The 25,667-nt window shown below is 44.7% G+C and overlaps 1 protein-coding gene across 1 annotated transcript in view; it reads left to right on the top strand.

Annotated features, from left to right (window-relative positions):
• Positions 1-20,929, top strand: part of DUSP28 (dual specificity phosphatase 28) — a 148,204-nt gene extending 127,275 nt beyond the window's left edge. The window contains exons 3-4 of the mRNA XM_069620210.1: positions 18,990-19,086; positions 19,190-20,929. Of these exons, the coding sequence (XP_069476311.1) occupies positions 18,990-19,086; positions 19,190-19,203 (111 nt within the window). The 3' untranslated portion in view covers positions 19,204-20,929. The remainder of the gene's footprint in view (positions 1-18,989; positions 19,087-19,189) is intronic.
• Positions 20,930-25,667: the final 4,738 nt, after the last annotated feature.

Below are 25,667 nucleotides of genomic sequence, written 5' to 3'. Positions count from 1 at the left end.
GCTCTGTGGTATAAAGGCAGTCATGTGACATTTCGTTACTGCAAGCAATATCTTGCGGAAGAGGTAACAATTCAGCCGGATTCAATACGCAACACTTCTTAATTTGGATATGCGGTGCAAATAGGATCAGTTCATATCTTGTTAATCGTGCGAAAGTAAGGTGTTGCGTTTGTGTTCTATTTCCTAGAATGTCTACAGAGTGAGGTACCATCACGGTTAAAGTATGGCCTAGAACCATGCCCTCACTTTGTTTTACAGGCGCAGCAGCAGCGGCGACACCTCTCAAACATCTCGGCAAAGCGCATGCAACAGGATCAAGTGTGGAGGAAAAATAACTGCACAGTCTATTCTTCCCCCCATTTTCCTGCATTAACACAGCCAAAGCACATCCATCACGTTCATGCACATACAACTCGAAGCCTTATCATAATTTGGTGTGCCCAAAACCGGTGCTGAACACGGTTCAGTCTTGAGCAGATCAAAAGCTTTCTGGTGTTCCAAGTTCCACAGTAGTGGCAAAGAAATGCCCTTCTTTGTCAATGCCAACATTGTTTTTATCACTAGTGAAAAGTTTGGAATCCACTTTCTACAGTAAGAAGCCATTCCTATCAAGGCTCTGACTTCCTTCTGTGTATATGGGACAGACATGCTAGAATTGGTCTTAATTCGTTCAGGTGTCAATCTTCTTCCCTCCTTTGACAGGAGAAAGCCTAAATAGACGACCTCCTGTCGACAATACTAAAACTTTTTCAATAAAGCTTTATGCCCATGTTTTGCTAGATGAATAAGCAATGACACAGTGCCTTCCTTGCAAGCACTTCTGAGTCTGCAGCTAAGAGAGAAGGTCGTCGACGTATTGCAGCAATGTATAAGTAGAAGGCAACTCAAGTGTATCAAGCTGCTCTTTCAAAGCCCTACTATAAATGTTCGGACTCTCCGTGTACCCTTGTGGTGCATGGTTGAATGTAAACGAGCGTCCCCCTATGGTGAACGCGAACAAATATCTACTATCCACGTGTATGGGAATGCTAAAGAAGGCATTCTTAAAATCCACCACACTGAAATTAGTAGCAGAAACTGGAATCATTGTTAGTATGGTCGTTACATCAGGCACAATTGGAAATTTTGGAGCAACAATCTTATTGATAGCGCGCAAACCGATATTGAAATGGAAAGGAATCGCATTATCCCCTTTCTTATACACTGGTAAAATCGGGCTATTGCACAAACTTCCTGCAATTTCTTCGATTACTCCATGATGTACAAAGTCGGAAACTATACACTTCAAAGCTTGCTCACTATCAATTGAAATCTTATATTGTGGAATAAGTGGCAACTTAACACCTGGTTTCAAAACAATTTTAACAGGCTCAATTTGCAAAATACCAACATCATTGTCGTCAACCGGCCATAAACTCGCCGGGACTGCACTAAATTCTGGCGGCAAAGGTCTAGTCAAAAACTGTGAGGCAGAAGATTGCTGAGGTGAAATCGTCAAACGCACTGCATCCGAAGAACAATGAATTACTGCATTTAATTCCTTCAACTGATTCAACCCCAACAAATTCTCTCCACAGTTCGTTGTCAGAAGAAACGGACAGTGATCCGTGAATGGCCCCAATGAAATCGGTACCGGCAGAGAAACTGGACTAACCACTGCCGTGCCAGAAAACCCTACAGAAACGTTATTCTGCCCTGACAGCGGAATGTCTGGAACCTGTGAATGATCAATGGAACACTTCTGTGCTCCTGTGTCTATCAAAAATAGTTGCTTCCTATTCCCCACCATCATCTCAATGTAGGGACCTTTCTAATTAACGGGAATAGGCATTGGCTCCAAACCCTGCTTCTGGCTGTCCTAACGAAACAATATATCGTCAAAGTCAAGATCTTCAGAAAGATAGGCAGTTGAAGGATTATCAAAAATATTTCTGCTATTTACACTAGGTTGTTGATTATCTTGCGAGAAGGACATAGCATTTTGAGCGAACTGGCTTCTACTAGGACCCTCTACCCCAGGGCGGCCTCTGGATCATCTACCCATGAAACCATATGTGTTATTCAACCTTTACTGAAGGATCGGGCATTGTGCTCGCCAATGACCCTCTTGTCTGCAATAAGCACATTGGTTCGCGTGTACAGGACCCAACGGCACTTTACTCTGTGGAACGAATGGACCTTGAAACTGTGTACTTCCACCTCTAAGCCCTCTGACCATCTGTTGCAATAATACCTTGGTTTTTAGATCTCCCCTTTTCTTTTCAATCCTTTCTTTTTCATTATTGACTCTATTCTCGTAATACTGAGCCATATGTAATACTTCGGACTGTGATTTAGCTTGCCAAGCACTCTCGGAAGTCATAATTTGTGACTGGATATCAGGCAACATTCGACGCACAAACGTATCCACAAACAATCTTTTCCCTGCTTAAATCCTGTCCGCTAAAATCTGAGAATACTTGTTCGAACCGATTAAAGTATTCTGTAGCACCTTCAGATTTTCCTTGGGTACAAGCAGTGAGTTTGTCCCAAACAATCCTTCTCTCTGGAAGCAAAGTCTTTAATTTTGTTACTATCTTTCACCAGCTTTCCTTTCTTCATCTAACCTAACCAAGTTAACCCACGTGTCACCTAACCCTGCTGGATCATCTACAGTCCTAATCTGTTGCCATAAATCAGCAAGTAGGATCATGGGAAACAACAAATCTATATCACCCAAAGTGAACACTGACGAATGCAGGACAGATTCTATTTCTTTGTAAAACCCTGTTGGATTTTTCCTTATGTCTGGAATCGACTGTCTAATAGTATTCACTTCCTTTCTTGAGAACGGGACGTGAACAAACTGCGATACATAGTGAGCTTCAATATCGATGGCTGCTGCACCTGTTGCAACATTAGCCAGAATCTCAACTTTAGGAACGAATATCAGAGGAAGCTCTCTCATAGGCAGATGAGAAGTACGCAACTCCGAACGTTTATTAAGCAACAGAGCCAAATCGAGCGCTAAAGTGGTGGAAGCAGTATCAGATGCAAAAGCTCTTTTATAAATATTCAATAATTCTGTGGGCCAACAAACCTTTTTCTTTATACATGCATTCTGTAGGTATTCTACCATTACCTGTAACACTTTCCTCTGCATTTCTGAAGTATACTGACTATAAGTATCATATACTTCTACGGGAGATATCGACATATCTGAAATCCATCTAAGCGCATCCCTTGTGCAAATTCGCGTTTCTTCACTCGTTGACTTACAAGGAGGAAGGGACTTTTTCTGCACGTAAAAAGCATCCAAACTATCACCATCTATTTCATCATTGCGTAACCCTTCTAACTCCTGTTTAAACTCAAAAAACCTCTCGACATGCTCATGTACTTTCTGCGCAGTATCCCTTGAATAAGCTAAAACATTCAAATCCCTCAACCCTTGTGGGACATCTGTGTCCGTCAATCTATTTCACATTACAGCCAAATGTATCCCCATCCCCTCAATAAAGATGTTCTGATCTGGAATACTTTCTAGATTAAGGAGTGTAGCTAAGACAGTAGATTTTTCACCTTTCTCTATACATTGCTTAGCCCATGCATTTAAATCTCTCCTCTTCTCTTTGGAAACTGTGTTCTGCGTTACAACTGATTCAGCACTCGCCCCTTCATCAACTACAAGCGGAGCAGAACTGCTTGGGTAAGAGAGAGTAGACAAATCCTGTACAACAGGTAGTGGAGACACTACCACTGGCAACAAAGACGGATTTACTGGAGCAGTAACAGCCGGTAAAGGTGAAGGTACAGGCGGAGGAACAACAACAGGAAGAGGAGCAATAACAGGCGGCGGAGGAGCAACAGAAAGAACAGGAATTGCTACGGGAGGAGGGGCAACAGCAGGAAGAGGTAAGACAGCAGGAATAGGTACATAAGAAGGTGGTGCAGTGGCACCAGGCCTACGTTCATTTAAGAGTTTATCAATTAGCTCATCTGAGGCATGGAAATGTTTAGACAGATATATTTTCTATATACCAAGTTGAAGAGCCCTATCCATGTTTCTAACAGAGTCTGACTGTTTTTGTTGATCATACAATAATGCCTTTTCTGAATTTGACAATGACGACGTGCATGCTTCTCTTTACTCTTAAATTGCTACATAGCTTCCTTTTTCCAATTTTGTATTACATCAAATGCTGCAGGTCTAGCTTTTTTCTTTAACAATATAGACTCTAAATACTCTATAGTCTATTTGAGCAATCTCAAAACTACCATTGACTGGCCACTGAAGTTCGGAAGCATGTCTAGTTTGTCTGTGCCAAATATCGTTGAATATTATACTACCAATGCCCTACTTACAGTACATGGTACATGCCGATGACCCCTCCTGTGGTGCCGGTCGGCCAAATTCCAAAGATTGTCTGTCTCTGCAGAATAACGTCCTGAAACAGGCAGACAATTTCCCAGGCATGTCAGATTACTGGTGTTACCTGGCGTCGTTTGTGCTCGCGAGTACAAATCTACAACTAAATATCAGGATACTTAGGAATCGGGGCACGACTCACCTGATTCAAAGGACAAAGGTAGGTCCGATCGGATTACAAAGGACAAAGGACCCTTGTGGTTGGTAATTTCAGCAAAACTGGCCACCTCGATATATGGACCCTCGTCAAGATGCCGTCTCGGACCGCGTGCTCACCGTCCAGGGATTGGATCATACAGTACTGTTAAGGAGTCGCGTCTTATCGAAAAGGGGCCCCCTTTTTCTCACCGTCCAATCCCGGTCCGATAGCCGCGTCTAATCTTCAACGAGGTGGCATCAATCTTGAGGGTCCCTATTCGGGCACCATCTGAAAGAACAAAGAAATATTGAGGCTGAGTACCACAAAGGAAATACACCAATCACGGGCTAAAAAGATTCACAGATCTTTTATTACTGTACAGTTTACAAAGCAAAACAGATAGCTATCTGGCTCCCAACACCTTGCAGTGTGTACCAGCCGACAAAGAGAGGTGAGAGAGTGCTGAACATCTAAACACTTGCATATTTATACATTTCATGCAATATTGTCCAGCCTCTCTTCATGTTAATAATTCGTGGTCTAGAGTTTGTGCCTAGTTCACATACAGATTTTACAATATCATGCGAAGGATTACATAAGTTTGTATTTCCATGAAGACACAATAGTGATGTATGTTCTCGGATCCCACTGTAAGCCTTATTCCAAGTTTCTTCACAATGTAGTTCAGCTAAAGCATACACTCGAGGTTTGTTCTTCATTGTCCCAATGTTTATACTAGGATGAGTTTTGTGAGCGCAGACAACACTTGAATGACAGTTCATATGAAGCACAAGGTCTCTTTGCTCAGTTTAAACAGTCGGCTTTTGGACAACCTAAACATTAACAGAACTCAAAAGGTGGAAGGCTTGGCTGCAAGTTGAAAACATAGTCCACCATTTTAGAATGTAGAACACACGAGTGAAAAATCAAAATGGCGGATGAATCTTAAAATGGCGGCGAAGTTACCCCAAACATCGGAACTTTGTAACACGGTATTCCGTGTAGCGCGAATAGGCTTAGGCCAATATAACTACTAAGGAGGCACTATATAATTACTGTTTAACAACAGTATTTCATACCTCACTTCTAAAAGAGTATGTAGAGGACCCCTTCAGGTGGAAATACCATAAACACAAGACCACAGCCCCTCCAGAACCAGAAGAATATGAGGTTTCACGTTTAGTTGACTACAGGTACATAATGGGTGTCCTGGAATATCAGGTGCACTGGAAAGGGTATACAAGTGAACTTTGGAATCCAGGAGTCATATCCATGCACCCAGACTTATTCCACTTTTCACAGGTTGTACCTCGGAAGCCAGGAGGAAGCCCGATTAGAAGAGGGCATATTGTCATGCACCCCCAGTAGAAGTGCTGGCTGCAGTGGAAATTACAGTGACTATTATTAGCGGAAATGGGCATTGTGTTTGTTAAGGGTATGTTCAAGGGATTCAACATATAGGTTGGAGAGTTGTGGAGATATGGAGGAGCCATGCAGTATGCCGTTCTTGACTGGTGTGGGTTCAGATTGAAAAGGGGGCATGGAAACAGTGTGTCCTGTCAGTAAGGAATCAGGTGAACCAGTCGAGGACAGGGGTTACAGATTTATTGTTTGGGTTAGGATGTGAAGTAAAATGGTGTGGTTCATGGTGTCGAAGGCTGCAGAGAGGTTGAGGAGTACAAGTAGTACTAGCTGTTACTCTGTTTATTGGAGTTCTAGCATTTGAAAAGCCGTCTCAAGTCTTCCTTCCCGCTCCGGTCCTCTGCCGGACCTCTCGACTTGCCTGTCTCTGTCTTCGCCTTACTGACAGGACACACTGTTTCCATGCCCCCTTTTCAATCCGACCCCACACTAGTCAAGAACGGCATACTGCACGGCTCCTCCATATCTCCATAACTCTCCAACCTATATGTTGAATCCCTTGAACATACCCTTAACAAACACAATGCCCATTTCCGCTAATACTAGTCACTGTAATTTCCACTGCTGCCAGCACTCAGACAACACTCAAATATACTCCAAATGTCATCCCCTCAAAACCTCACAACCTCAAAAGCTGCCTCTCCAATATCACCATCTGGATGGTCACCCAGTTCCTCAAGCTCAACTCTTCCAAAACAGAATACCTCCTCATCTGCCCCGCTAGACACAAATCAAAACTCACCCCATCCACCACAAAACTCTATATCACTTTCTGTAAACTAACATGCACACAAAAATAAACATTTACCCAGTGGACAACCAGACCCTGGAAAGCACTGCCTCTTCACATCCTCACTGCACTCTCCATCACCACTTTAGGAAAGAGCCTCAAAACATAACTGTTTTCCCACACAAACCCTGTACCTCTAACTCCCCTGCTACCACTTATCTATCTTTATCTTCCTATCATATCCTGAAAATATTTTGTAACTTCTGTTTCAGTTCCCACCTTTTCAACCTTTAAACCTTTAAGGCACTCCAAGACCATCTGGGTAGGGCCAGCGCTGAACAGAAAATCCCAATAACTAAATAAATAGATATCCTTTACAGAACTTTCAGAGATCGCTCTTCCAACGTTATTGTTGGGTGGAGTTCATCCAAGGGTCCGGCGGAAAATAAATACATTTTAAAAAAAATGTTGGGCACTATCAGCATGAAAATGTGGCAATGCCAGAATGTTTTGTTGAGACTAGCTTCATTACTTCTTTGGACACAACCAGCATGAAAGAAGGGCAGACCCCCAAATACTCCTATGTACTGTTGGTGACCTGGCACCTATTGGAGTGTTTCATGTGTTGCCCTGCAGAACACTGAGTGTACATTCTATGAATTGTTACCCATTTACCAATTATTTAGAAAATGTATGAGTTATTTAGATATAATTTGAGGGGAAGAACCGCTCAAAACCTGACTAAATCTGTTAAGGTTTGCTTGCTTTGGTCAATTCAGAGAGACCTTGTACACCTCTTCACTTTTCAAATTCACCAGCTTCCAATACTTTGAACTGTAGTAGTATTGTCTGACAGGGTAATGGGACCCGAGGAAGATGAATGATTAGTTTGTGTTCTCTTCTTTTAAGCACACATTGGGAGACCCTTATTCACCATGAAAAGGGGACTTTTTTCATAGTTTGTCCCACTTCAACATCTCCCCACTTATCACACTCTGGATACTCCCCTGGTGGGTGTGTGTATTTGCTGGGTATTTTGTTGTTACAATGCTCACATCGGGAATAAATCAGTGAGTGTACTATAGTTTAGCCAGGATATATTTTCTCAGAAAATGAAAAGCATGCTTCGAAAAGCAATGCCATCCTTTCTGCTGTTGATCTTGGATGATGGAGCCTTTGCAGGGAAATCGCGCACGTAAAATGTCAAATAGTTTAGCTAATCTGCCCTCCACCCGCTCTCTCTATCTCATCATTGTTCTCCGCAGGGGTGTTGCTAGGTCAGGAAAGATCTGGGCTACGCTAATGTTGGGACTGTCGGGACTCGGAGATAGCTAGACTTTTGGTTGTAGCCCTCAGCTTCGATCCGGGTCTTCAACCAAAAGACCCTGGGCTACAGCCCCCTCAAACCCCCTAGCAACTCCTCTGGTTCTTCAATAGAAAAAGGTTTGCAAAACAAATATGAATTTATCAGTATCGATGTCATGCTCCAAAACCAAACCCCAGGAAAAGATAGAAACCATTATGCATGATTGCATGTGGAATATGGTAAAACCCAGCAGCTAATACCCACCAGTCATTGTGACTGCTGGGGTATTTATTTATTTAACATCGCATAACCGCACAGAGTGCATGGAACTGGACAGAGGAGGTGGAACCGGACAGAGTGGACAGCACCGGACAGAGTGGACGGAACCGGACAGAGTGGACAGAACCGGACAGAGTGGATGAAACCGGACAGAGTGGATGGAACTGGATGGAGTGGATGGAACTGGACGGAACGGACAGAGCTGATGGAATGGGTAGATGGAATTGACAGAACAGATGGAGTTGACGGAATAGATAGAACAGATGAACTGGAATAGATAGAATAAATGGAGTGAACAGAATACACTACTGTGTGTATGGGGTTAGTAACCTTATTGGCTAAACTGTGTCTGGGGGCTCCACCTGTGACCACCTCCTAAATGTTGCAACTACAGGCATGTCAGGTTAGTGCGCTGCCATTAGGCCTTGCAACAAAGTGTGAGCTAGCGCGGAAGGGGGGTAGGTATTGGTCAGCAAGGGTCTTCTCAGCCTTAGTGCTTTGGAAAGTTACCAGCCCAAGAGCAACTATTCGTGGTGGTGAGGAAAGCCCCAGAGGTGCTGCTTGTACCCAATAAATTACCATCCCCGATCCTCTAGGCCTTGAGACAGAACATTAAGCTTTCAACCTGGCATTACTTTTGTATCTTCTTGCCTTCAGTTTGATGGGAACATCGTTCTCTGTCTGGCTCAAATGTATAGGCTTTGTCTTCCAGGTCCAAATCACGTGTGTAGGCACCAAAAACGTACCTTTTCTGTTGCATTTGAGGAGTTTTGGCTTTCCACATGCAGGCGTCCTATCTCTTCTCCTCATGTGAAACTTTCTCTCCCTCAGTGTCCTTGGCAAGGCTGTGTACAATAGTTGCACTGACCGCCTGGTCTGTGTCCCTCTACAAAATCAGTGTGGCAGGCCTCTCTCTGCATTCACGAGCCCTCTCAGTGACTTCCATTCATTTCAATGCAGCTGTGGCTTCCACCTTTATTTACATGGCCGCTTATGTTAGCTGCTTTCAGCGACAGCAAGCAGTTCATATGTATTCTTCTGCAACTTGCGGTTATTGCATAGCAAAGGCGTGTCTGTCCTCTATCTAAGTGGGCTATAAGCATGTTCTTCATGTCTAGGAGCAATGTAATCTTAGTGTCTGTGTAGCTTCATGATGGGATGCATAAGTGCTTCATGTCTAACACACCTATGCTAGAGTCTTAGTCGTGATGTCATCAGACTTCTGCGTGATTGCAGTCACTCTACTTGCTTGTACTTGCTTGACTGCAAATGTATTTATTCAACAACGTCATCAGGACAAGGGTCTAAATGGCTGGCTGAGTGAATAAGGTTTCTCTCATCTGTGGTACATCCACGATGTGAACAAAGAGGGTAGGAACGATGTACACTTTTAGTTTCTGTAACTTCGAGACCAGGGCGGGACCGGTGCAAAGAGGGCCACATTCATGTCTCCCTCTTCACTTTACATGGAGCCTCTGGTCACTCTCCTCAAAGATCCCAATAGGCAGACGATACTCAGTTGTACATGAGAGTAAATAGCGTGCAGGACATACTTTCTCTTTACGATTATATAACTACCATCCAGTTCTGGATGTCGACTGCCTACCTGTAACTAAACCCATCCAAGACTGAATTTGTAATCATCAGTCTGCCCGCTAAAAAACAACTTGTCCAACAATGGCTCAGTGATATGCCAGTAGAAGGATTTGATCCACAACACTCATGCTCAGCAAAATCCTTAGGCTTCACCATTGACAACAGCCTGTCCTCCACAAACACATATCTGAGGAGTGCCTGACACTCGACACTGGCAGCCACATGGCATGTCTCTGTCGTGACCGTAAAGGAGACACGGGACACAGAGCAGCTTGCTGCTACGTCTTCTTTATTCTTACATAACACATTCCCCGGAACTGCCCTTGTCCCTCTGCTCACTTCCCTAGCCCAACATCACTTCCCCCTCGGGCGTGCCCTCAAACGCGGGCCACCCACATAACGATGAGGTGGGGTTTGGGTTGTCGTGTCCGCGACATAACATCTCCCCCCTTTTTAAAACGAAAGATCACTTACCTCTTTCAGTACATTTCCTCGATCAGTCTTGGGGGCTTCATACAGCACTGCTGAGGCCTCGGGGTCTGGCGAATCACCAGCGGGGGAGAGTCCTTTCTTTCCTCTCTGTCATGCTCTTCTGACGACTCTCCATCTCCGTGATACAACTCATCAGAGTGTCTCTCATCAAGACTGTCGTATGCGCATTCATATCTGAAGGTCTGGAAGGCCCACACTTTCCTGAAGTGGGACGAGTTTCTTGTCGCGGACAGTTGTACATCTCAACCGGCTGTGATCATGGTACCTTTCTTTTGAGTCACCACCAGATGGTCAGGGGCGTAGGTGGCATCCTCCTTTTTACCCTTGGGCTGGCGCACAGCACCTGTTCTCCCAGTTCAATCATGCAGTCCTGAGCCCGCCTGTGGGTATCTGCTCTGGCCTTCATCTTGCTCTTCTCTTCCTGATCTTTGTCCTTTGCTTGCGTTTCGAGCGACGTTGGTAATGCCTGAGTGGCTCCTTCTGGCAGCCTAGTTTTGATGGGTCTATGAAACACTAGATCCGCCGGGCACGCACCTGTCGTGCTGTGCAGTGTGTGACGATATTCCCTCAGCCATATCGCCCATCGGGCCCCACGTTACTGGTATCGTTCAGATCAAAAGCATGGGGCAGGTGCAGTACATGTGCTGCGCCCCCAGCTCGAGTTTGTAAGTCCAGCTGCGCCTCCCGTCACCCGGTCGGCCAATGTGGAGGAAGCCTCTTGATCTGACGCAATGGGCAGTGCAGGAGATTCCTATAGGCCCATGGTGCGAAGTGTAGCTGTCCCTGTTGGCTTGTAGAGGTACCGTCAAGAGTTCTGTCGACCTCCTGTCTGCCCAGGACTTATCTTCTTGCCTGGGACCTGAGCTGTTGCACCCTGCCTGCAGCCGGGCTGCGGGTGTGATCTGCGGGCCAAACGCAGCCTTATGCTGCAAATGTGCATTCCCTTTTTACCACTGGGCTGCAGGCCTCCCGGGGTCTGTGCGCAGAGGATTGGAGGGTGCTTCACTTTCTTTGGCCCCAGTGCTGCTGGTGCTTCCTTCCCCTTTTTGAGGAGTCTGGTTTTCCTCCACCTGCACTGCAGGTGTGGTCTCCGGAGGCGTCCGATCTGCCCCGTGGAGGAAGGGTACTCCCCTTACCTCTGTTTTGAATGCAGAAGACTGGTGCTAACCTTGCCTCCTTTGTGTGTGCAGGAGACTGGAATCTGCGTGCTGTGTCACAAAAAAGGGGAGGGCCATTTATGGGGAGGTGAGCCTAAGCGCATTGCTCATTCCCGACGGCATCCTCCCTGGGCCTGTGGATCACTGCGCTGCCTCCTGGCAGGACTTTTGCAGGCCTGCGCTGATGCCGGTGTGCACTTGTCTGTTTCCCTCATCGCCAATGTGATGTCTGAGGAGTGCGGCGACAGCCCGACACTCGACACTGGCAGCCACACGGGATGTCTCAGTCGTGACTGGAAAGAAGACACAGGACACAGAGCAGCTTGCTGCTATGTCTTCTTTATTCTTACATAACACATTCCCCGGAACTGCCCTCTCCCTCTGCCCACCTCCATAGCCCAACGTCACTTCCCCCTCGAACGTGGCCTCAAATGCGGGCCACCCAAATAACGATGTGGTAGGGTTTGGGTTGTCGCATCGGCGACATGACAGCAACTACCCCCAATGCATCAATCAGTGTATTGTATTTCCTTCTACAGCTCTGATGATAATCATCATATCATTGATAGCCGGTAAGATAGCACAGGGAGTAGAGTGCTTGCAGTCTTCCGACACAGGATCGAATCCCAACAGGGCCAAACTCAGCCTTTCATTCTTCCAAGGTGATAAATGAGCACCAGACACAGTGGGTAATAATAAACAGTTCTCAGATGCCTGAGGGCTGGTAGCGCTATATAAATGCAAATAATAATTATTATCGATGACCCCATTCAGCCTTGGAATTAAATTGCAGTCCTGGGAAGATACAGTCTCTCCCTAAGGGTGCAAACTCCTGCTTGCCCCTCGTTTATGTCTGTTGTAGCAGTGGCTTCCTTCAGCCACATGATTGTGTTCCACCTGCGGTTTCCCATCTAGGAGGTGGCTTTGAATTGGCTGTTGTCTTCACTGACACAGAGCACTATGGGTAGTTCAATCCACACATGCTATTACTGCCTTTGTACCATGCCAATGTCTGCCCTTGTACCGCTTGCCGGTGACAAAGCACTCCTATTCCTGCTTATTTATACTGGGCCTCTTCCCAACGTCAGTGGTTTTTCATTGTGCCAACAACCGTGGCGGCTGTGCCTCATAGTAACATTTAGAGCTACTGCCATTGTCTATGTCTATTGTTTACTTTGTCAAATACACTACAATATAAAGAATGAGTTAAAGTCCCAAGAGTTCCTAATGCAGGAAGGAACATCTGGTGGCAGATAAAGGAATTCCTGACTGTCTATCCGTGATTCAGGAATGGTGCGATCTGCGATCTCTGCCTCAATGCCAGCAAAACAAAGATCCTACGCATAGGGACCCCTGCTCTGGTTTCCCTCCTTGGGCCCTCAAGCTGCGCCTTCCTGCGAGGCAAAAAGACCTTGGGGTAATCTTCGACTCCACTCTTTCCTTCTGCCCTCACTTCACAGACCTCTCGAAGAAGTCACTCTATCAGCGGCACCTCCTCAGAGATAGTCTTCTTTTTCTCACTTTCCCCCAGAAGCTCAACGTCTCCAGAGCCCTGGTTCTCTCTAGGCTGGACTACTGCAACAGCCTCTATCTCAACCTGCCTTCCTCTACTCTCCGCCCTTTGCAACTAATCCAGAACAGAACTGTGAGACTTGTCTTTGGCCTCAAGTTCAGGGATCGTATCTCTCGAGCCCTGAAATCTCTCTACTGGCACCCGGTGGCTGCAAGGATCAATTTCAAGACCCTCTGAATTGTCCACAAAGCTGTCGGGGCCTGCACTACCTCCAGCTCTCTCTTCCTAAACATCTTCCTTCTCAAGCCCTTCGCTCGGCTACCTCTAACTCTCTGACCGTCAGACGCTTCTCCAGGCAGAGAGTTGGAGGTAGATCTCTCTCCTCTGCAGGGGCCTCCCTCTGGAGTGGCCTCCCTGTCCCTCTCAAACTACAGCAGGACCACTTCAGGTTCCGGAAGCAGCTCAAGACCTTCCTTTTCGCTTCTGCTTTCTCTCTCACTCTCCCTTGCTGACCACTGTCTGACACACAAGTTGGTCACCTGATTACCCTCTGAACTCAACTGGCACCAGGCTTCCTCCACGACCTGCAAGCACCTGCACTATCACCGGGTCTCTGTGCACTTAGGCCCCCCGCCCAGCCCTCCCCCTTTGCACATCCTTAGGTGGCTCCCCCGGCTCCACTTACTCAGAGCAATTGCTGCGCTGACCGCACTTCCCTTCTCCCTCCCCCTGACACTTCTCCTCTCCCCCCACACTTGCACGATCTGAATGATACAAGGCCTAGTAAGATCATTTGTTTTGTCCTCCCTATGTTTTCCACCTTGTCTTGTCACGCCTAGAAGCACTTGTGTACAGGTGCGTTATACATTACTCATCTTATCATATCATATCATATCAGTTCATTGTGCAATTTGGTAACAGAAACCAATCTCTCAAAAATCTTTAAGAAGCCTAGCAAGGAAGGGGAGATAGAGCAGTTGGACACCGAATGGACCCTAGCTTTGGAGAAGTATGAAATTGTGGAGATAATTAAGGGTTCTTCGTTGCCCAAGACTGCTGACCCTAGTGGCGTGCGGTATCAGGTTCTTAAGAACGAACCAGAGTTCTGGGCAGGGTTTCTGAGGAAAACAGCGCTGATCATACCACTCTTCAGGGGGAGTGACAGGACAGACCCCGCCAATTACCGTCCAACTGCCCTTTTAGATATTGAAAGTAAGATCTTTATGAGGTTGGTAGTCAAGGAGCTTACACACTGGGCGGATAATTTGGGGGCGTTGCCCCATTTCCAAACAGGGTTTAGACGGGGGCTTTCTATGGCATTAAATGGGATAATCTTGAGCCTGGTGAGTGAGCCCACTGTTGGGAAGGGGAAAGTGCCTTTGTATGGGGCTTGGATTGATCTTTCTAAGGCCTTCGATCAGATCAGTAGAGGCAAGCTGTGGGCAAAACTCAGACTGAAGGGAGCTCCAGAACCCCTGTCGGCCATGTTGATGGAGCTGTATAGGGACACAACAGTAAGGGTTAGATTGGACGAGAAGGGACATTTGTCAAACGCAGTAAAAGTAGAGAGAGGAGTAAGGCAGAGGTGTTTGGGAGCGCCTTTATTCTTCAACCTCTTCCTGTCAGACATGGGGCAAGAACTAGAATTGTCCGCATTGGCCAGCCCAATCCTTAATGAAAATAAGATCTTTTGGCTGGCTTATGCAGACGATATCGTTCTGCTGGACAGAACTGCTATAGTCTCCAAAGATTGTTGACCAAATTGGGAGACTATGCTGAAAAAAATGGGTTAGTAATAAACCCGCTAAAATCAAAGATACTAGTGTTCAAACACCCGAGAAAGAAAATCAGCTTTGGCAACTGGTCCCTGAATGGGCAGATAATACCGCAAGTAGATGAGTTAACATATCTTGGCTATGAGATTTATGCTAGCCCGGGAAACCAGGAGCCTGACATTCTCGCCAAGGCTCATGATCTGATTCCTCATATGAAAAAGATCAAAGCTAAGTATTGCAAATTTACCATTCTGCCAATGTTAAAATACTACATTGCCAAAATAATACAGGTCATCCTGTATGGCCTAGAGGCCAAAACATCACTTTGAAATCTAAACTGGGCCAAAGTAGAAGTTAATCTTCCCCTGAGTACGCTGGGCTGGAATCTACAGTTTGAATTGGGCCTCATCTCACTAAAGTGCTGAGCGGACTGGAAATTAGTCTCACTTTACAGAGAGATAATAAACCCCAAGACCAGATCATTGTATGAAGATATCAGTGCTCATTCAAAAAGTTCAAAATCAAGCATTTTGCGAGGGCTGGAGACCAGGATAAAAACCATTCTGGATAGGACAGTTGTTGATCTTGAGACCCTGATCACCAACCCTCTCAAGGTAAAACACGATCTAGAACGCCTGGACTGGATTTAAACCATATCTATGGTGAGAAGTTCCACGGCACGCAATGTGTTTTTGATGGTGGAAAAAAAATGTAGGGTCCCTCCCCCGTTATTTAGCAAAGTACCCTGATCCAAGAATAAGATCTAACTTTTTGCGGGTAAAATTGAATCTCCTCCCCACTGGTGAAGTTCTGGCTATAAGAAAACAGGAGGAGCAGGCAATCAAACTATGCAAAATCTGTACTAACCCAAGATCACAGTAACTCCGTCACATTCTTTATTATTTTTTTTTTTACTCATTTATTTTCAAGATTTTCAAGTAATCAAAAAAATACATCACCAAAAGTTCAATAGAGTATAAAAACATAACACTCTACATTAAATAGTTAAGGAAATAAAAGTAATCCGAAGCATGTATAAATACTGAAACATCAGACATTTCAAAACCAATTACTAACCTTTCTTAAAATAAAATACCTAAACACAGTCTTACATTTTGAAAATTCCAAAACAGAACAACACAAAAGACATACAGACATCTCACAGACTCATTATCAGGTAGTCGGATCCAACAGGAACAACTAATCATCAGATACACATTCTAATGGAGTGCGAAGGAACTTGGGCTTTGAGGCTAGCCAAGCTAAGAAGATTCCCTGACAGGGAGGAGGGAATTGTATAAGAACACCTTTGGGAAAGAATGATTGCAGGCCAAGAAGTACAGCTAACTGCAACGGTGGTAGAAATACTGGAAAAACTGAACCTTCTTAGTTAGAACTGAAGGGAAGTGTTTATTGGCTTGGAAAGCTTGTTTGGGGAATGTTTAGCTGAATCACCACAGGGGAAAACAGAGTAGGAGGGCATCCCCGGTATGATGTTAGCAAATGGGATAGGTAGGTCCACAATCCCATAGTTTTAAAGATTTAATTTCAGGCTGAGGAGGTGGTGGTAATCCCCCCACAGCGACCTTATGAAGTGGGGAGAATGGATTTTATATTGAGGTTATTATGTTGTAAAATGTTATTAATTCTTATTAATCCTTGTTTATTCTCTCCACTTCTGTGATTGTTTAATTGTTTTGTATGATTAAGTATTGCAAAGGATCTAATGAAATGTTTACTCTGAACCAAATACAATAAAAAAATATATATATAAATATCATAGGGATTAGAGGGTGTGTAGTGGTCAGGTGCATAGCCAACGAACACATGCAGTCTCTATGTCCCTCCTTGCATGCCACCTCTCCTCTACTTGCACTACCATACCAATAGCTTTGCTTCACTATCATGACACATATGAACTTAAACTAAAAAAGATGCATTTTGTTAGAAAGGTTTATTTATAGTCCCTCCATATGGAGGATCGGGGTCTCTGCACTGAGATGTTGTTTTCATAAGGCAGCTGGATTCCTGACTTTGGAGACGACACAACTCACACTATGTAGATAATGGGATGAAGACGACTAATAGGAGGCAGCATGCAATTATTGAAGATGGATACAGTCATCAATACCAGTTGTTGAAACATACTTAATCAGAACCCCTAAGGATGTAGGGTGTTAGGAACTCATGGTGGCAGCAGTAAAGACAGACACAACGATCACAGTTCAAGGGTGTTTTTTAAACTGTATAGGTAGGTTGGAAAAACGCCTAATCTAAACCTGAATCTAAAATGGGAGCAAGCTTCGACCATCAAACAATAATAAGGCAGTCCGAGTGGCATCTTGTTAAAATAGAAGGGCCTATAAAAAACCTATTGCCAACATGTACGCTAAATACAAAATAACATATGGGATAATGTTCATAAAAAAGAAGCAAGTGTTCACAAATAATAAGTCAGGATGCGTTAGTTGGGTCTCCCTGCCCTGCGTTTTCAGCACGGGACAAGGTAGGATTCTGGAGCACAGCACACGCTCAAGCTTTCCCAGCACGAGCCAACTGTTCGCTCTCAGCAATCACTGCCTTCGGTGGTTAAGTCTCTTTTCTCACAAAAAGTCTCTTTCTTCCGAGGACCTGGTGTGTTTCAAAATAAACTAAATTTCTGTTTGTGCTTAGGGGGGATGCCTTTTCACCCCTGGGTCCCCCTTCTTCCAGGCTCAGACCCTTCTCGGATGTTAGCTTCCCTTCATCGGGTTGACTATTGCTTTCCATACAATGTCATCTTTATCATTCACAAATCTTAATGTCTATTTAAACAGTTCATCATGGACATCCCTCTGCCGGGTTCACTCTTGTCAACACACTGTATATCGGGACTTTAGACTTTGCCCCCTGTTTATCGGCATCCCTCCTTCAGGTTCACTGTTGCCTATCGTACATTTTCTCAGTTCTCACAATGCAGAATTCACGTCCCTTAGCTTCACAATCATCGGTCGGTCAAAGTCTTTCGACTGTACAGAGGATTTTACTGGACCCCTGTATGACCACTTTTACTCCCTTCTCACCTTTCCCAAGGCCTTCTGGAAATGGTAGTTTCAACAATTGGTAATCACCCAGAGTTTCCTGAGTGAGCACCCACGTGGTGCCTGACTCCTCTGTTGCTGGTTTTCCCCATTCTAGTATCAACAGTTCTTTGTATTCTTTCACAATTCAATTAGCTGTTTGCTACTTTCGTTCAACACAGTTTGGTTTCTTATCAGCTCTCCCCTCGACTCACTGGCTGTGATGAATCGTTTAGCTTTTCTTTTCTCTGAATTCCATCTTAGCACCACAGAGACAAGCATCTCTGCCCGGCTTGGTTATCAGCAGAGGAGGGCCCTGTGTACTGTTGACATCTGCTGCAACACACGCTGGCTATTGTTCGCGTTCTTACGATTCCTTCTGCAGAGGTTTCACAGACCTTGGTCAGAAAGGGCAAGGTTGCTTCTTTTGTTTTCACCCTTTTGGTTTGTGACGTCTTTCTCCTCCTCTTGAACTGCCGTGCTGGGTTAGCTTTCTAGTTGTGCGGTCTGCCTTGCTTGTCTTGTGCTCTCGTGCGCCACCTTTTATCCCTGTGGGAAAGGACAAGGGCCGTCAGGTGTGTGCGGTTTTGGTCAATTGCCTGACTTTGCCTGACCCTTCTTTTGGGACATGTCAGGTGAATGGCTTGGATATTAGTCCGTTGCGATATGCGAAAGTGTTTGTGTTGGAAAAGGGGGGTAGAGTGTTTGAGTATCCTGCATGGTAGGTTGGGGAAAAGGTGTTATAAGAAGGGGGATAACGTGTCTCCTCCGTCAGAGTCTCACTTCCACTCCTCGAGGACCACACCATCCAGGTGATCTTCCCTCACTGGTCCACTCCCAAAAACTGCATCCAATAGCGATGGCAGTGTCCTGGCCACTGGATGACAGGCCACCGGGGACTAGTCAGGGTGACACTTTCAGGTTTCTCACAAGGGACAATAGTTAGCATCAATCCTTGCAGAATTCCACATGATCAAGTTTGGGTCACTACAATAGACAAACTAATTGTAAATAAATCTATAAATAATGTCTTCTGCTGTATTTATAGATACAATGCTAACAGGCAAGCCTTCATATAAGGGTTTCAGACATAACATTTTCTCATTCATGTAGATTGTCAAGAAAGCAAGACCTGTGGTGGCACCAAATGAGGGATTCTGGTCTCAGCTTGAAAAATATGAGAGCTTTTTACGAATGAATAACTGCGCTGGTAAGTTTCAACAGGCATTCATATGATGAAATACTAGTTTTGACTGTTGTGAGAACTAGTCAAAATAATAAACATTGATTTCTGAATCCTTCTCTCTCTACAGATGCCAATCAATAAGTGGTCCGAGGTTTCTGGAGAGAACTGCGATCTTGTCAAACTCTCTACCAATAATCTTGAGATACACCGGGGGATGATCTGATGATATCCATGTGCATGCAGGAAATGTGGATCTTCTTAAGACATCTTTAAGTAGCCTTTCATCATTGATTTTTACAGGTTCCAAGATGCTACTAGACACTCCCAGTGTCGATGGTGGTGGAAACTACAGTTGGTTTGGAATTCCCTTGCCCACACTCCCAGCCCCCCAAAAGATGTGCTGCTAGCTGCTGTTGATGGGTGTTCACAGGTGTGAGTGATCCTATCAGCCCTACTCTTGGCACAGTGAGATCCCTCCCCATTGTGAATAATGCTATTGTTCAATGTTAGGAGCTTTCTCTATAAGCCATTCATTTAAAGCATCCACCGTACCCTCTGGTTGAAGTCACTCTTGACAGATGTTGTGGAATTCACCAGAAGTCATTCCAGCCTCGATACTGGGTTTCATAGCATTCTACACTTCTCCCTGGAATGCTAACATGTCCTCTCTCCCAAGGTTAGAACTCTTCCCGATTATCTGTTATTCAGGGAAAAAGTTGAAGGTGCTCCCTGTTGCTCTGTATTTCAGTTCATGTTAACTTTGAAAGTGTTCTGGTTCTTAATATCACCATTGGGTGTCTGGGGTAAAAACACTATATATGGCACTACTGCCAATGGATGTGGCATTCCCATTCATCCCCTCCCTATCCCATACAGGAGGTTAACCGTATGCGATCGAGGTTCAGGAGAGATAAAGGAGTGATATCCACTGCAAAAAATACTAAAATAACTTGAATGCGACACAAGGCATTTTTAACCCAGGCATTCTAAATGAGAAATATTTAGAGATTCCTGATCATGCTAACTGCATTTCTGTACTTTGATTAGTTGTGACTGAATATTGCATTTTGCAAATTATACATGATTCTAATTCTCAATGAGCAACGGAATTGAGCCGGTTGAGAACACCCATTTGTGATGGAAGCCTGTGCTTGGTTTTTCTATGATGGAACAGTTAGAGACATTTCTCGTACATGGATCTCTGCCACAAGACATACAATGGGCCTCATTAAGAGTTTGCCGGTGCAGAATTAACGTGGCAGTAATTTCATTTACCGGGACACTTCGGCACCAGCAAATAGCTGGTATTAAAAGCACCGGACCAGCATATCCCCCCATGAAGACCTACGGGCCTCCCAAAAATGGGGATTTACATCCCATTTGAAATCCCATTTGAAATCTGGCAGTTATTTCGCCAGACCAAGTTCCGGTAACCGTAATTCCATTTGGTGGTATCCCGCCGGATTTACCAAGCTTGTAATGAGGCCCAATGTCTGAAATGAGAATCTTTAATCCATGCAAATCATGAGGATAGCAGTGTCTGTTAAGCACTTGCCTATCACATGTGGCCAGCCTGCAGCTTGCAAGTTTGCATACTGCAGCGTCGACTGTGAAAATGTTATATGATTAATATTTTGTGAAATGTCAGTGGCCTGTAATCCGTGAACATTTTGGAGAAATTTAGGGTATGATTTTTGAAAGAAATACTCTGATGTTTTCCACCCTCTACAGGCCGAATATTAATTTAGGGATGCCTACCCGGAGATCAGAAATGGAAGGCACTGTTCCCATTATGGAATGTACCAAGGACTTGCATACAAGCAATAAAAACAATGTGCACAATATTGAGCACAAGATCATAAAAGAATACAGATTTGTGTGAATCTACAACTGTTTTATTATTGACAACCAGAGCATGTTCTTCCTGCATAAATCTATCTTAAATGCTTGTTAAGGCATTTTTGTACAACCCCCAATTGATGGCTGTACAAGCACTAACTGTAAGGCGGGGCCATGCACCCACCAACACGCAAACATAAGCCTCTCTCAAAATGGTAATGTGGCAGAGTAGTTAGGCTTAACTCCAAGAAGGGGAGTCAGGCGTGCACAAAGTTACAATTAGTCCACACACTTATCCATAGATAACACACCGCACTGGTATACTGAAAAATATATACAAATAGAGTGTTGCACATATATACCTCTACTAATTTTATAAGTACTTTAGTAGATCACTAATGTACATAGAAAATAAGCCTCATGTATTCTAAAACAGTAAATGTCAATTAAGACTTTTTACATCCCTCATACTAAAACGTGGGTGCACTATCTAAGGGTAAATACAAAACAGATAGTGAAGTGACAGACATAGGGACCGAGGCATAATAACATATAGTTAAAATACCTAGGGCCTCAGTACAAGTACGCCAGTGGTGGGGAAAATGGCGGTAATGCAGTGGTAACTGTTACCACTGCCTTATCTATTACCATTGCCTTACTAAAGCATTACCGCACCATCATACTACACCTTTGGTGGTGAAGTGAAGGAAAAAGCTCCAGTAAAATTCTGGATGTAATTCTGCTGCCTTACTGCCTTAAATCTGCAGAATTACCCACAGCGGTAATTCTGCCAAAATCCCCATGTAATCCTATGTACTCCATAAATATGGACCAACACCACCATAACACCACATGTAATCCAGCAGTCTTTCCAACCGGACCAAGTAGTGATAAAGGTTATTCCGTTTGGTGGTATCCTGGCTGATTTACCACCGGAATACCACCTGTATTATATGTAGGTCCATTACCTGATGATAAGCATATAACATACTGAGGCATATAACATACCCAGACAAGGAGTGGGAAGAGAAGAGAACAGTACATTAAAACATAGTCAAACTATACAGGATGCCTACTGCCACAAACAACAAAGCCATAGTGTTTATATACATATGGGACATAATATTGTGGAAATACAAATGCACACATCACACTTAATGAAGGTTAGAGAGGGGGGGACTCCTGACCAAAGCTAGAGGCCACCAAAACATCTAGATATACTTCAGCAACAATTCCTTCAGGGAAAAATAAATACAGTGTCACCAAAAATAGTTACAATGTAACTAGGCATTCACAGTTAACAAACTGGAAACCATGACTGTAAAAATACATCTGAAATTAGAGGTAAGTACTACAATTCCAGTCTTTGGCCTACATCTTACTGGACCCATCTTACTGGATGCAGGACAAATATCCAAGGACATGTAAGTACACCCAAAGTTACTTCAGGTGAGTAGAAAGTTTCAACACAAGTAAAAAGAACCAGGAAGAGCCAGAGTTTGGATCCCTGATGGCAGTGCGTGAAGTTGAACATCTGGGCAGTACTCTGGTGAGTTCCATAGTGGCGGGGTGCTGAAAAGCCTGTGACCCCCACCAGACGCCAGTTTCTCCTAGTTCTACAAGCAACAACAGGAAAGCACAACCTCTATCCTCTCCCTCTCCTCCCACTAACCTACCCAACCCATTCTCTTACAGAACCACAAGAGCACCTGGAGACCATGAGAATGGTTAACATAACATAACAGATTTGTGAAGATTAGCCATGCCTAGCATTTGGATAGATTTGTGAAGGTTAGCCATGTATTGCATATGGATGGATTTGTGAGGACTGGCCATGCGTCACATTGGAAAGAATTGTGGAGGTTGGCAATGCGTCGAATTTGGATAGATTTTTGAGGATTAACCATGCATCATATTTGGGTAGATTGGTGAAGATTATCCGTGCCTCACATTATCTGCTTAATCTTGCTGCACCCAGAATCACACTTTGTGTCTCGTAATTCTTGCTTCTCAGAGAGGGTCTAGTGGGAGTGGCCAATGTACAATGTATTGCACCGGGGGTAAATTATGGGAGTGGCTAGTGTGTTGAGCTTGGAGGGGTTGTTGGGGTGTGACCATTGTATTGCACTTGGAAGAATTGGAGGGTACACTTGCGTTGCAGTTGGATGAGCAGTGAGGACACACTTGGGGGAATGGGGAACTTGGAGAGTAGCCAATGCACTAACCACCCTGCTTCAGCTCCCCTCCAACATACCTTCCAAGTACTAAACATGCTTTTTGGGCTGCCAAATCACACACAAACAGAGACACACCCAACATAACTAACATTTGCATACAGCAAACAATGCCAGACAATGGACCTTGCCGTTATGCATACAACAAGCCAGAGCGCACACCCATAACTACCAGCCAATGCACACATGAAACACACAATAGCATGCTCCCAACATACAAACACCTGCATACAACAACCCAGAAACTGGACATTCTCTATATGGACACAACAAGCCGGTGCGGACAATCAAACCACCAGCCGAACTACACATGAAATACACAAGCGCACACCCAACATAGCAATCATTTGCATACAACAAACAACCAAGGCATTAGGCCTTACTCTTATGGATACAAAAAGTCAGTGCAGGCAATCAACTCATATGCAAGCTAACACACACACATGCCAGTTTCTCCTGGTTCATGATCTATCCTATCACTCTTCCCTCAAGAACCCACCCCGCCCTGTTTCTTGCAGAGCCACGTGAGCACCTGGAGACCACAACAGTGTGCGGTATAAGACAAATTAACATAACAAAACATAACATAACAAAGACTCTAGGCAATCACCATGTATGGGTAAAAGCCAGGTAAGTCCCTGTTTTGCCCCAAAGGTGTGGATTTGGCAACTAACGATCCCAAGGAGGCCAAGAGGAGACCCTGATGAAGAGATCCAGAGGTTGGTTTGAGAACCAGGACCACAGAGATTGATGCAGCAGAGCAGGAAGACCCCCACCCCCAAGTATATCCAGATAGAAAATACAGTTGAGAGTTGCTCCTGGAAAGTCCCAACCCTAGACTACATAGACCCCTGACGGTGAGTATTAAGAATAACCCATCACCCCGGGCCTCAGAGTTTGCTTGCAGAAAAGACAGCTCCTACTAGGCAAAACAACCTGGTAAGCACAGGGCTTCATTGCTATGTGAAATGGGACTTCCCCCTACTGCAACACTGGGCCTACAATGACCCCTATGATGTAAAAGAAGAATAAGCAGCCTTCCCACGAGGGAGCGCCTCAAGCCTGAGGCAAAAGCAAGGATTACTCTAGGATGGCAGTGGATCCCTGAAAAGCAGGATCTGATGTAGCAGCTTAGAGGACAAGGAGATGGTGCCTACCCTCAGAAGATGGTAAGGAGATGATGGCAGAAGGGACTCAGGATGGTACTGAAGAGCAGATGAGGTGGGGTGTTAGAGTCTCAAGCCCCTTCCAAGCAGCATCAGGTTCCAGCACCAAGGCATAGTGACCTTGACAGTAAAATGGGAGATGTGGCTGAGCAGCCCACAAATCGTCCTAACATACAAGGACTGACTCAGCAGGCAAGTGATGTCAACAGGGAGATAGCGGAGGCCAAGGGTGGACATCCAGAAGCAGAAAATGCAAAGTAAAAATCCTCCCTGGACTCGGCATTTAGCCAGAATGACCAAATGTGGTTCTTAAATTGCAGCAATGGCAGAAAATCTTCCAGCAGATATGCAAACGTGCTCTTCCAGTTCCAGAGAGTGCTTAGGTAAGGGTTTCCCCTTGCCTACCACCATCGAGAGCGGCTGGTCAAAGCCAGCCTGACAATCACATTAGGCCATCTTGCTCAGGAGGCCAGACCATCTGGTTGGCTCTGGAAACTGGCACTCAACCCAGACCATCAGTACAAGAAACGATATGGACATCTCAGAGACGTAGACTGGTCTAAACCAGTAGAAACAAATATGGAGACTACCTCGCTGAGCTCACAAAGAGCCGACATGGACAGAGAAGCCTTAGCCATTATCATGGTTGCCCTGAACAAAGGAAAACCCTAAATGTCTGAGAGCAGGATTAAAAAAAATACATTGTTACCCCATCATTTACCAAACAAGTACATTGACCTACCAATCTGGTAAAATGGCTTGCACCCTTTGTGAAGCCAAAACTAAACAACATCTGCCAGCAGCTTCCTAAAACCAATGTAGGACAATATAATCACCCTAGGGCATAAATGGGGTGCTTAAGAGACCCCCACTGGGAGTGGGATCCTTTAGGGCGACTCATAATGGGCAAGAAAGTGTTGTAATTGCAGGGGTGCTTCAACAGAAGTCCCACTGGCCACCAAAAAGAGGTACGTGATCAAAAAAATTAAAAAGTGGCCACATAATTCGCAGAATTTGAAATTCTGTCTTAACAGTGCCTTTGTTGTTGCATCGTATATCTCCTCCACCAGAACCCAGTGAATTTAGGCTGCACCCCATTCTTCAGGATGGTCTTACTACTGAGAGGAAAGAAAGATTCAGATGTATTTGCCTTGCATCAAGGAGACAGTTGAGCTGCATGAATACATTGAATCAATTGATGAATGTGCTTATAGTGAAGTCAGGAGATGCCCGTGAGCACCTCAAATTTGCAGCAGTTACTTAAACCTGATTGACAAAGTACTGGGGGATCTCAGAGATGCCCCTGAGCATATATCTGTGAATCTGATTTGCACATTATCATCTCAAAGATGCTCGAGGCATCTTC

This window comes from Ambystoma mexicanum, chromosome 10 (genome assembly GCF_040938575.1).
Source record: "Ambystoma mexicanum isolate Mex_15411 chromosome 10, UKY_AmexF1_1, whole genome shotgun sequence".
Classification (NCBI taxonomy): Eukaryota; Metazoa; Chordata; class Amphibia; order Caudata; family Ambystomatidae; genus Ambystoma; species Ambystoma mexicanum.
This window is presented reverse-complemented; position numbering and strand designations above follow the sequence as displayed.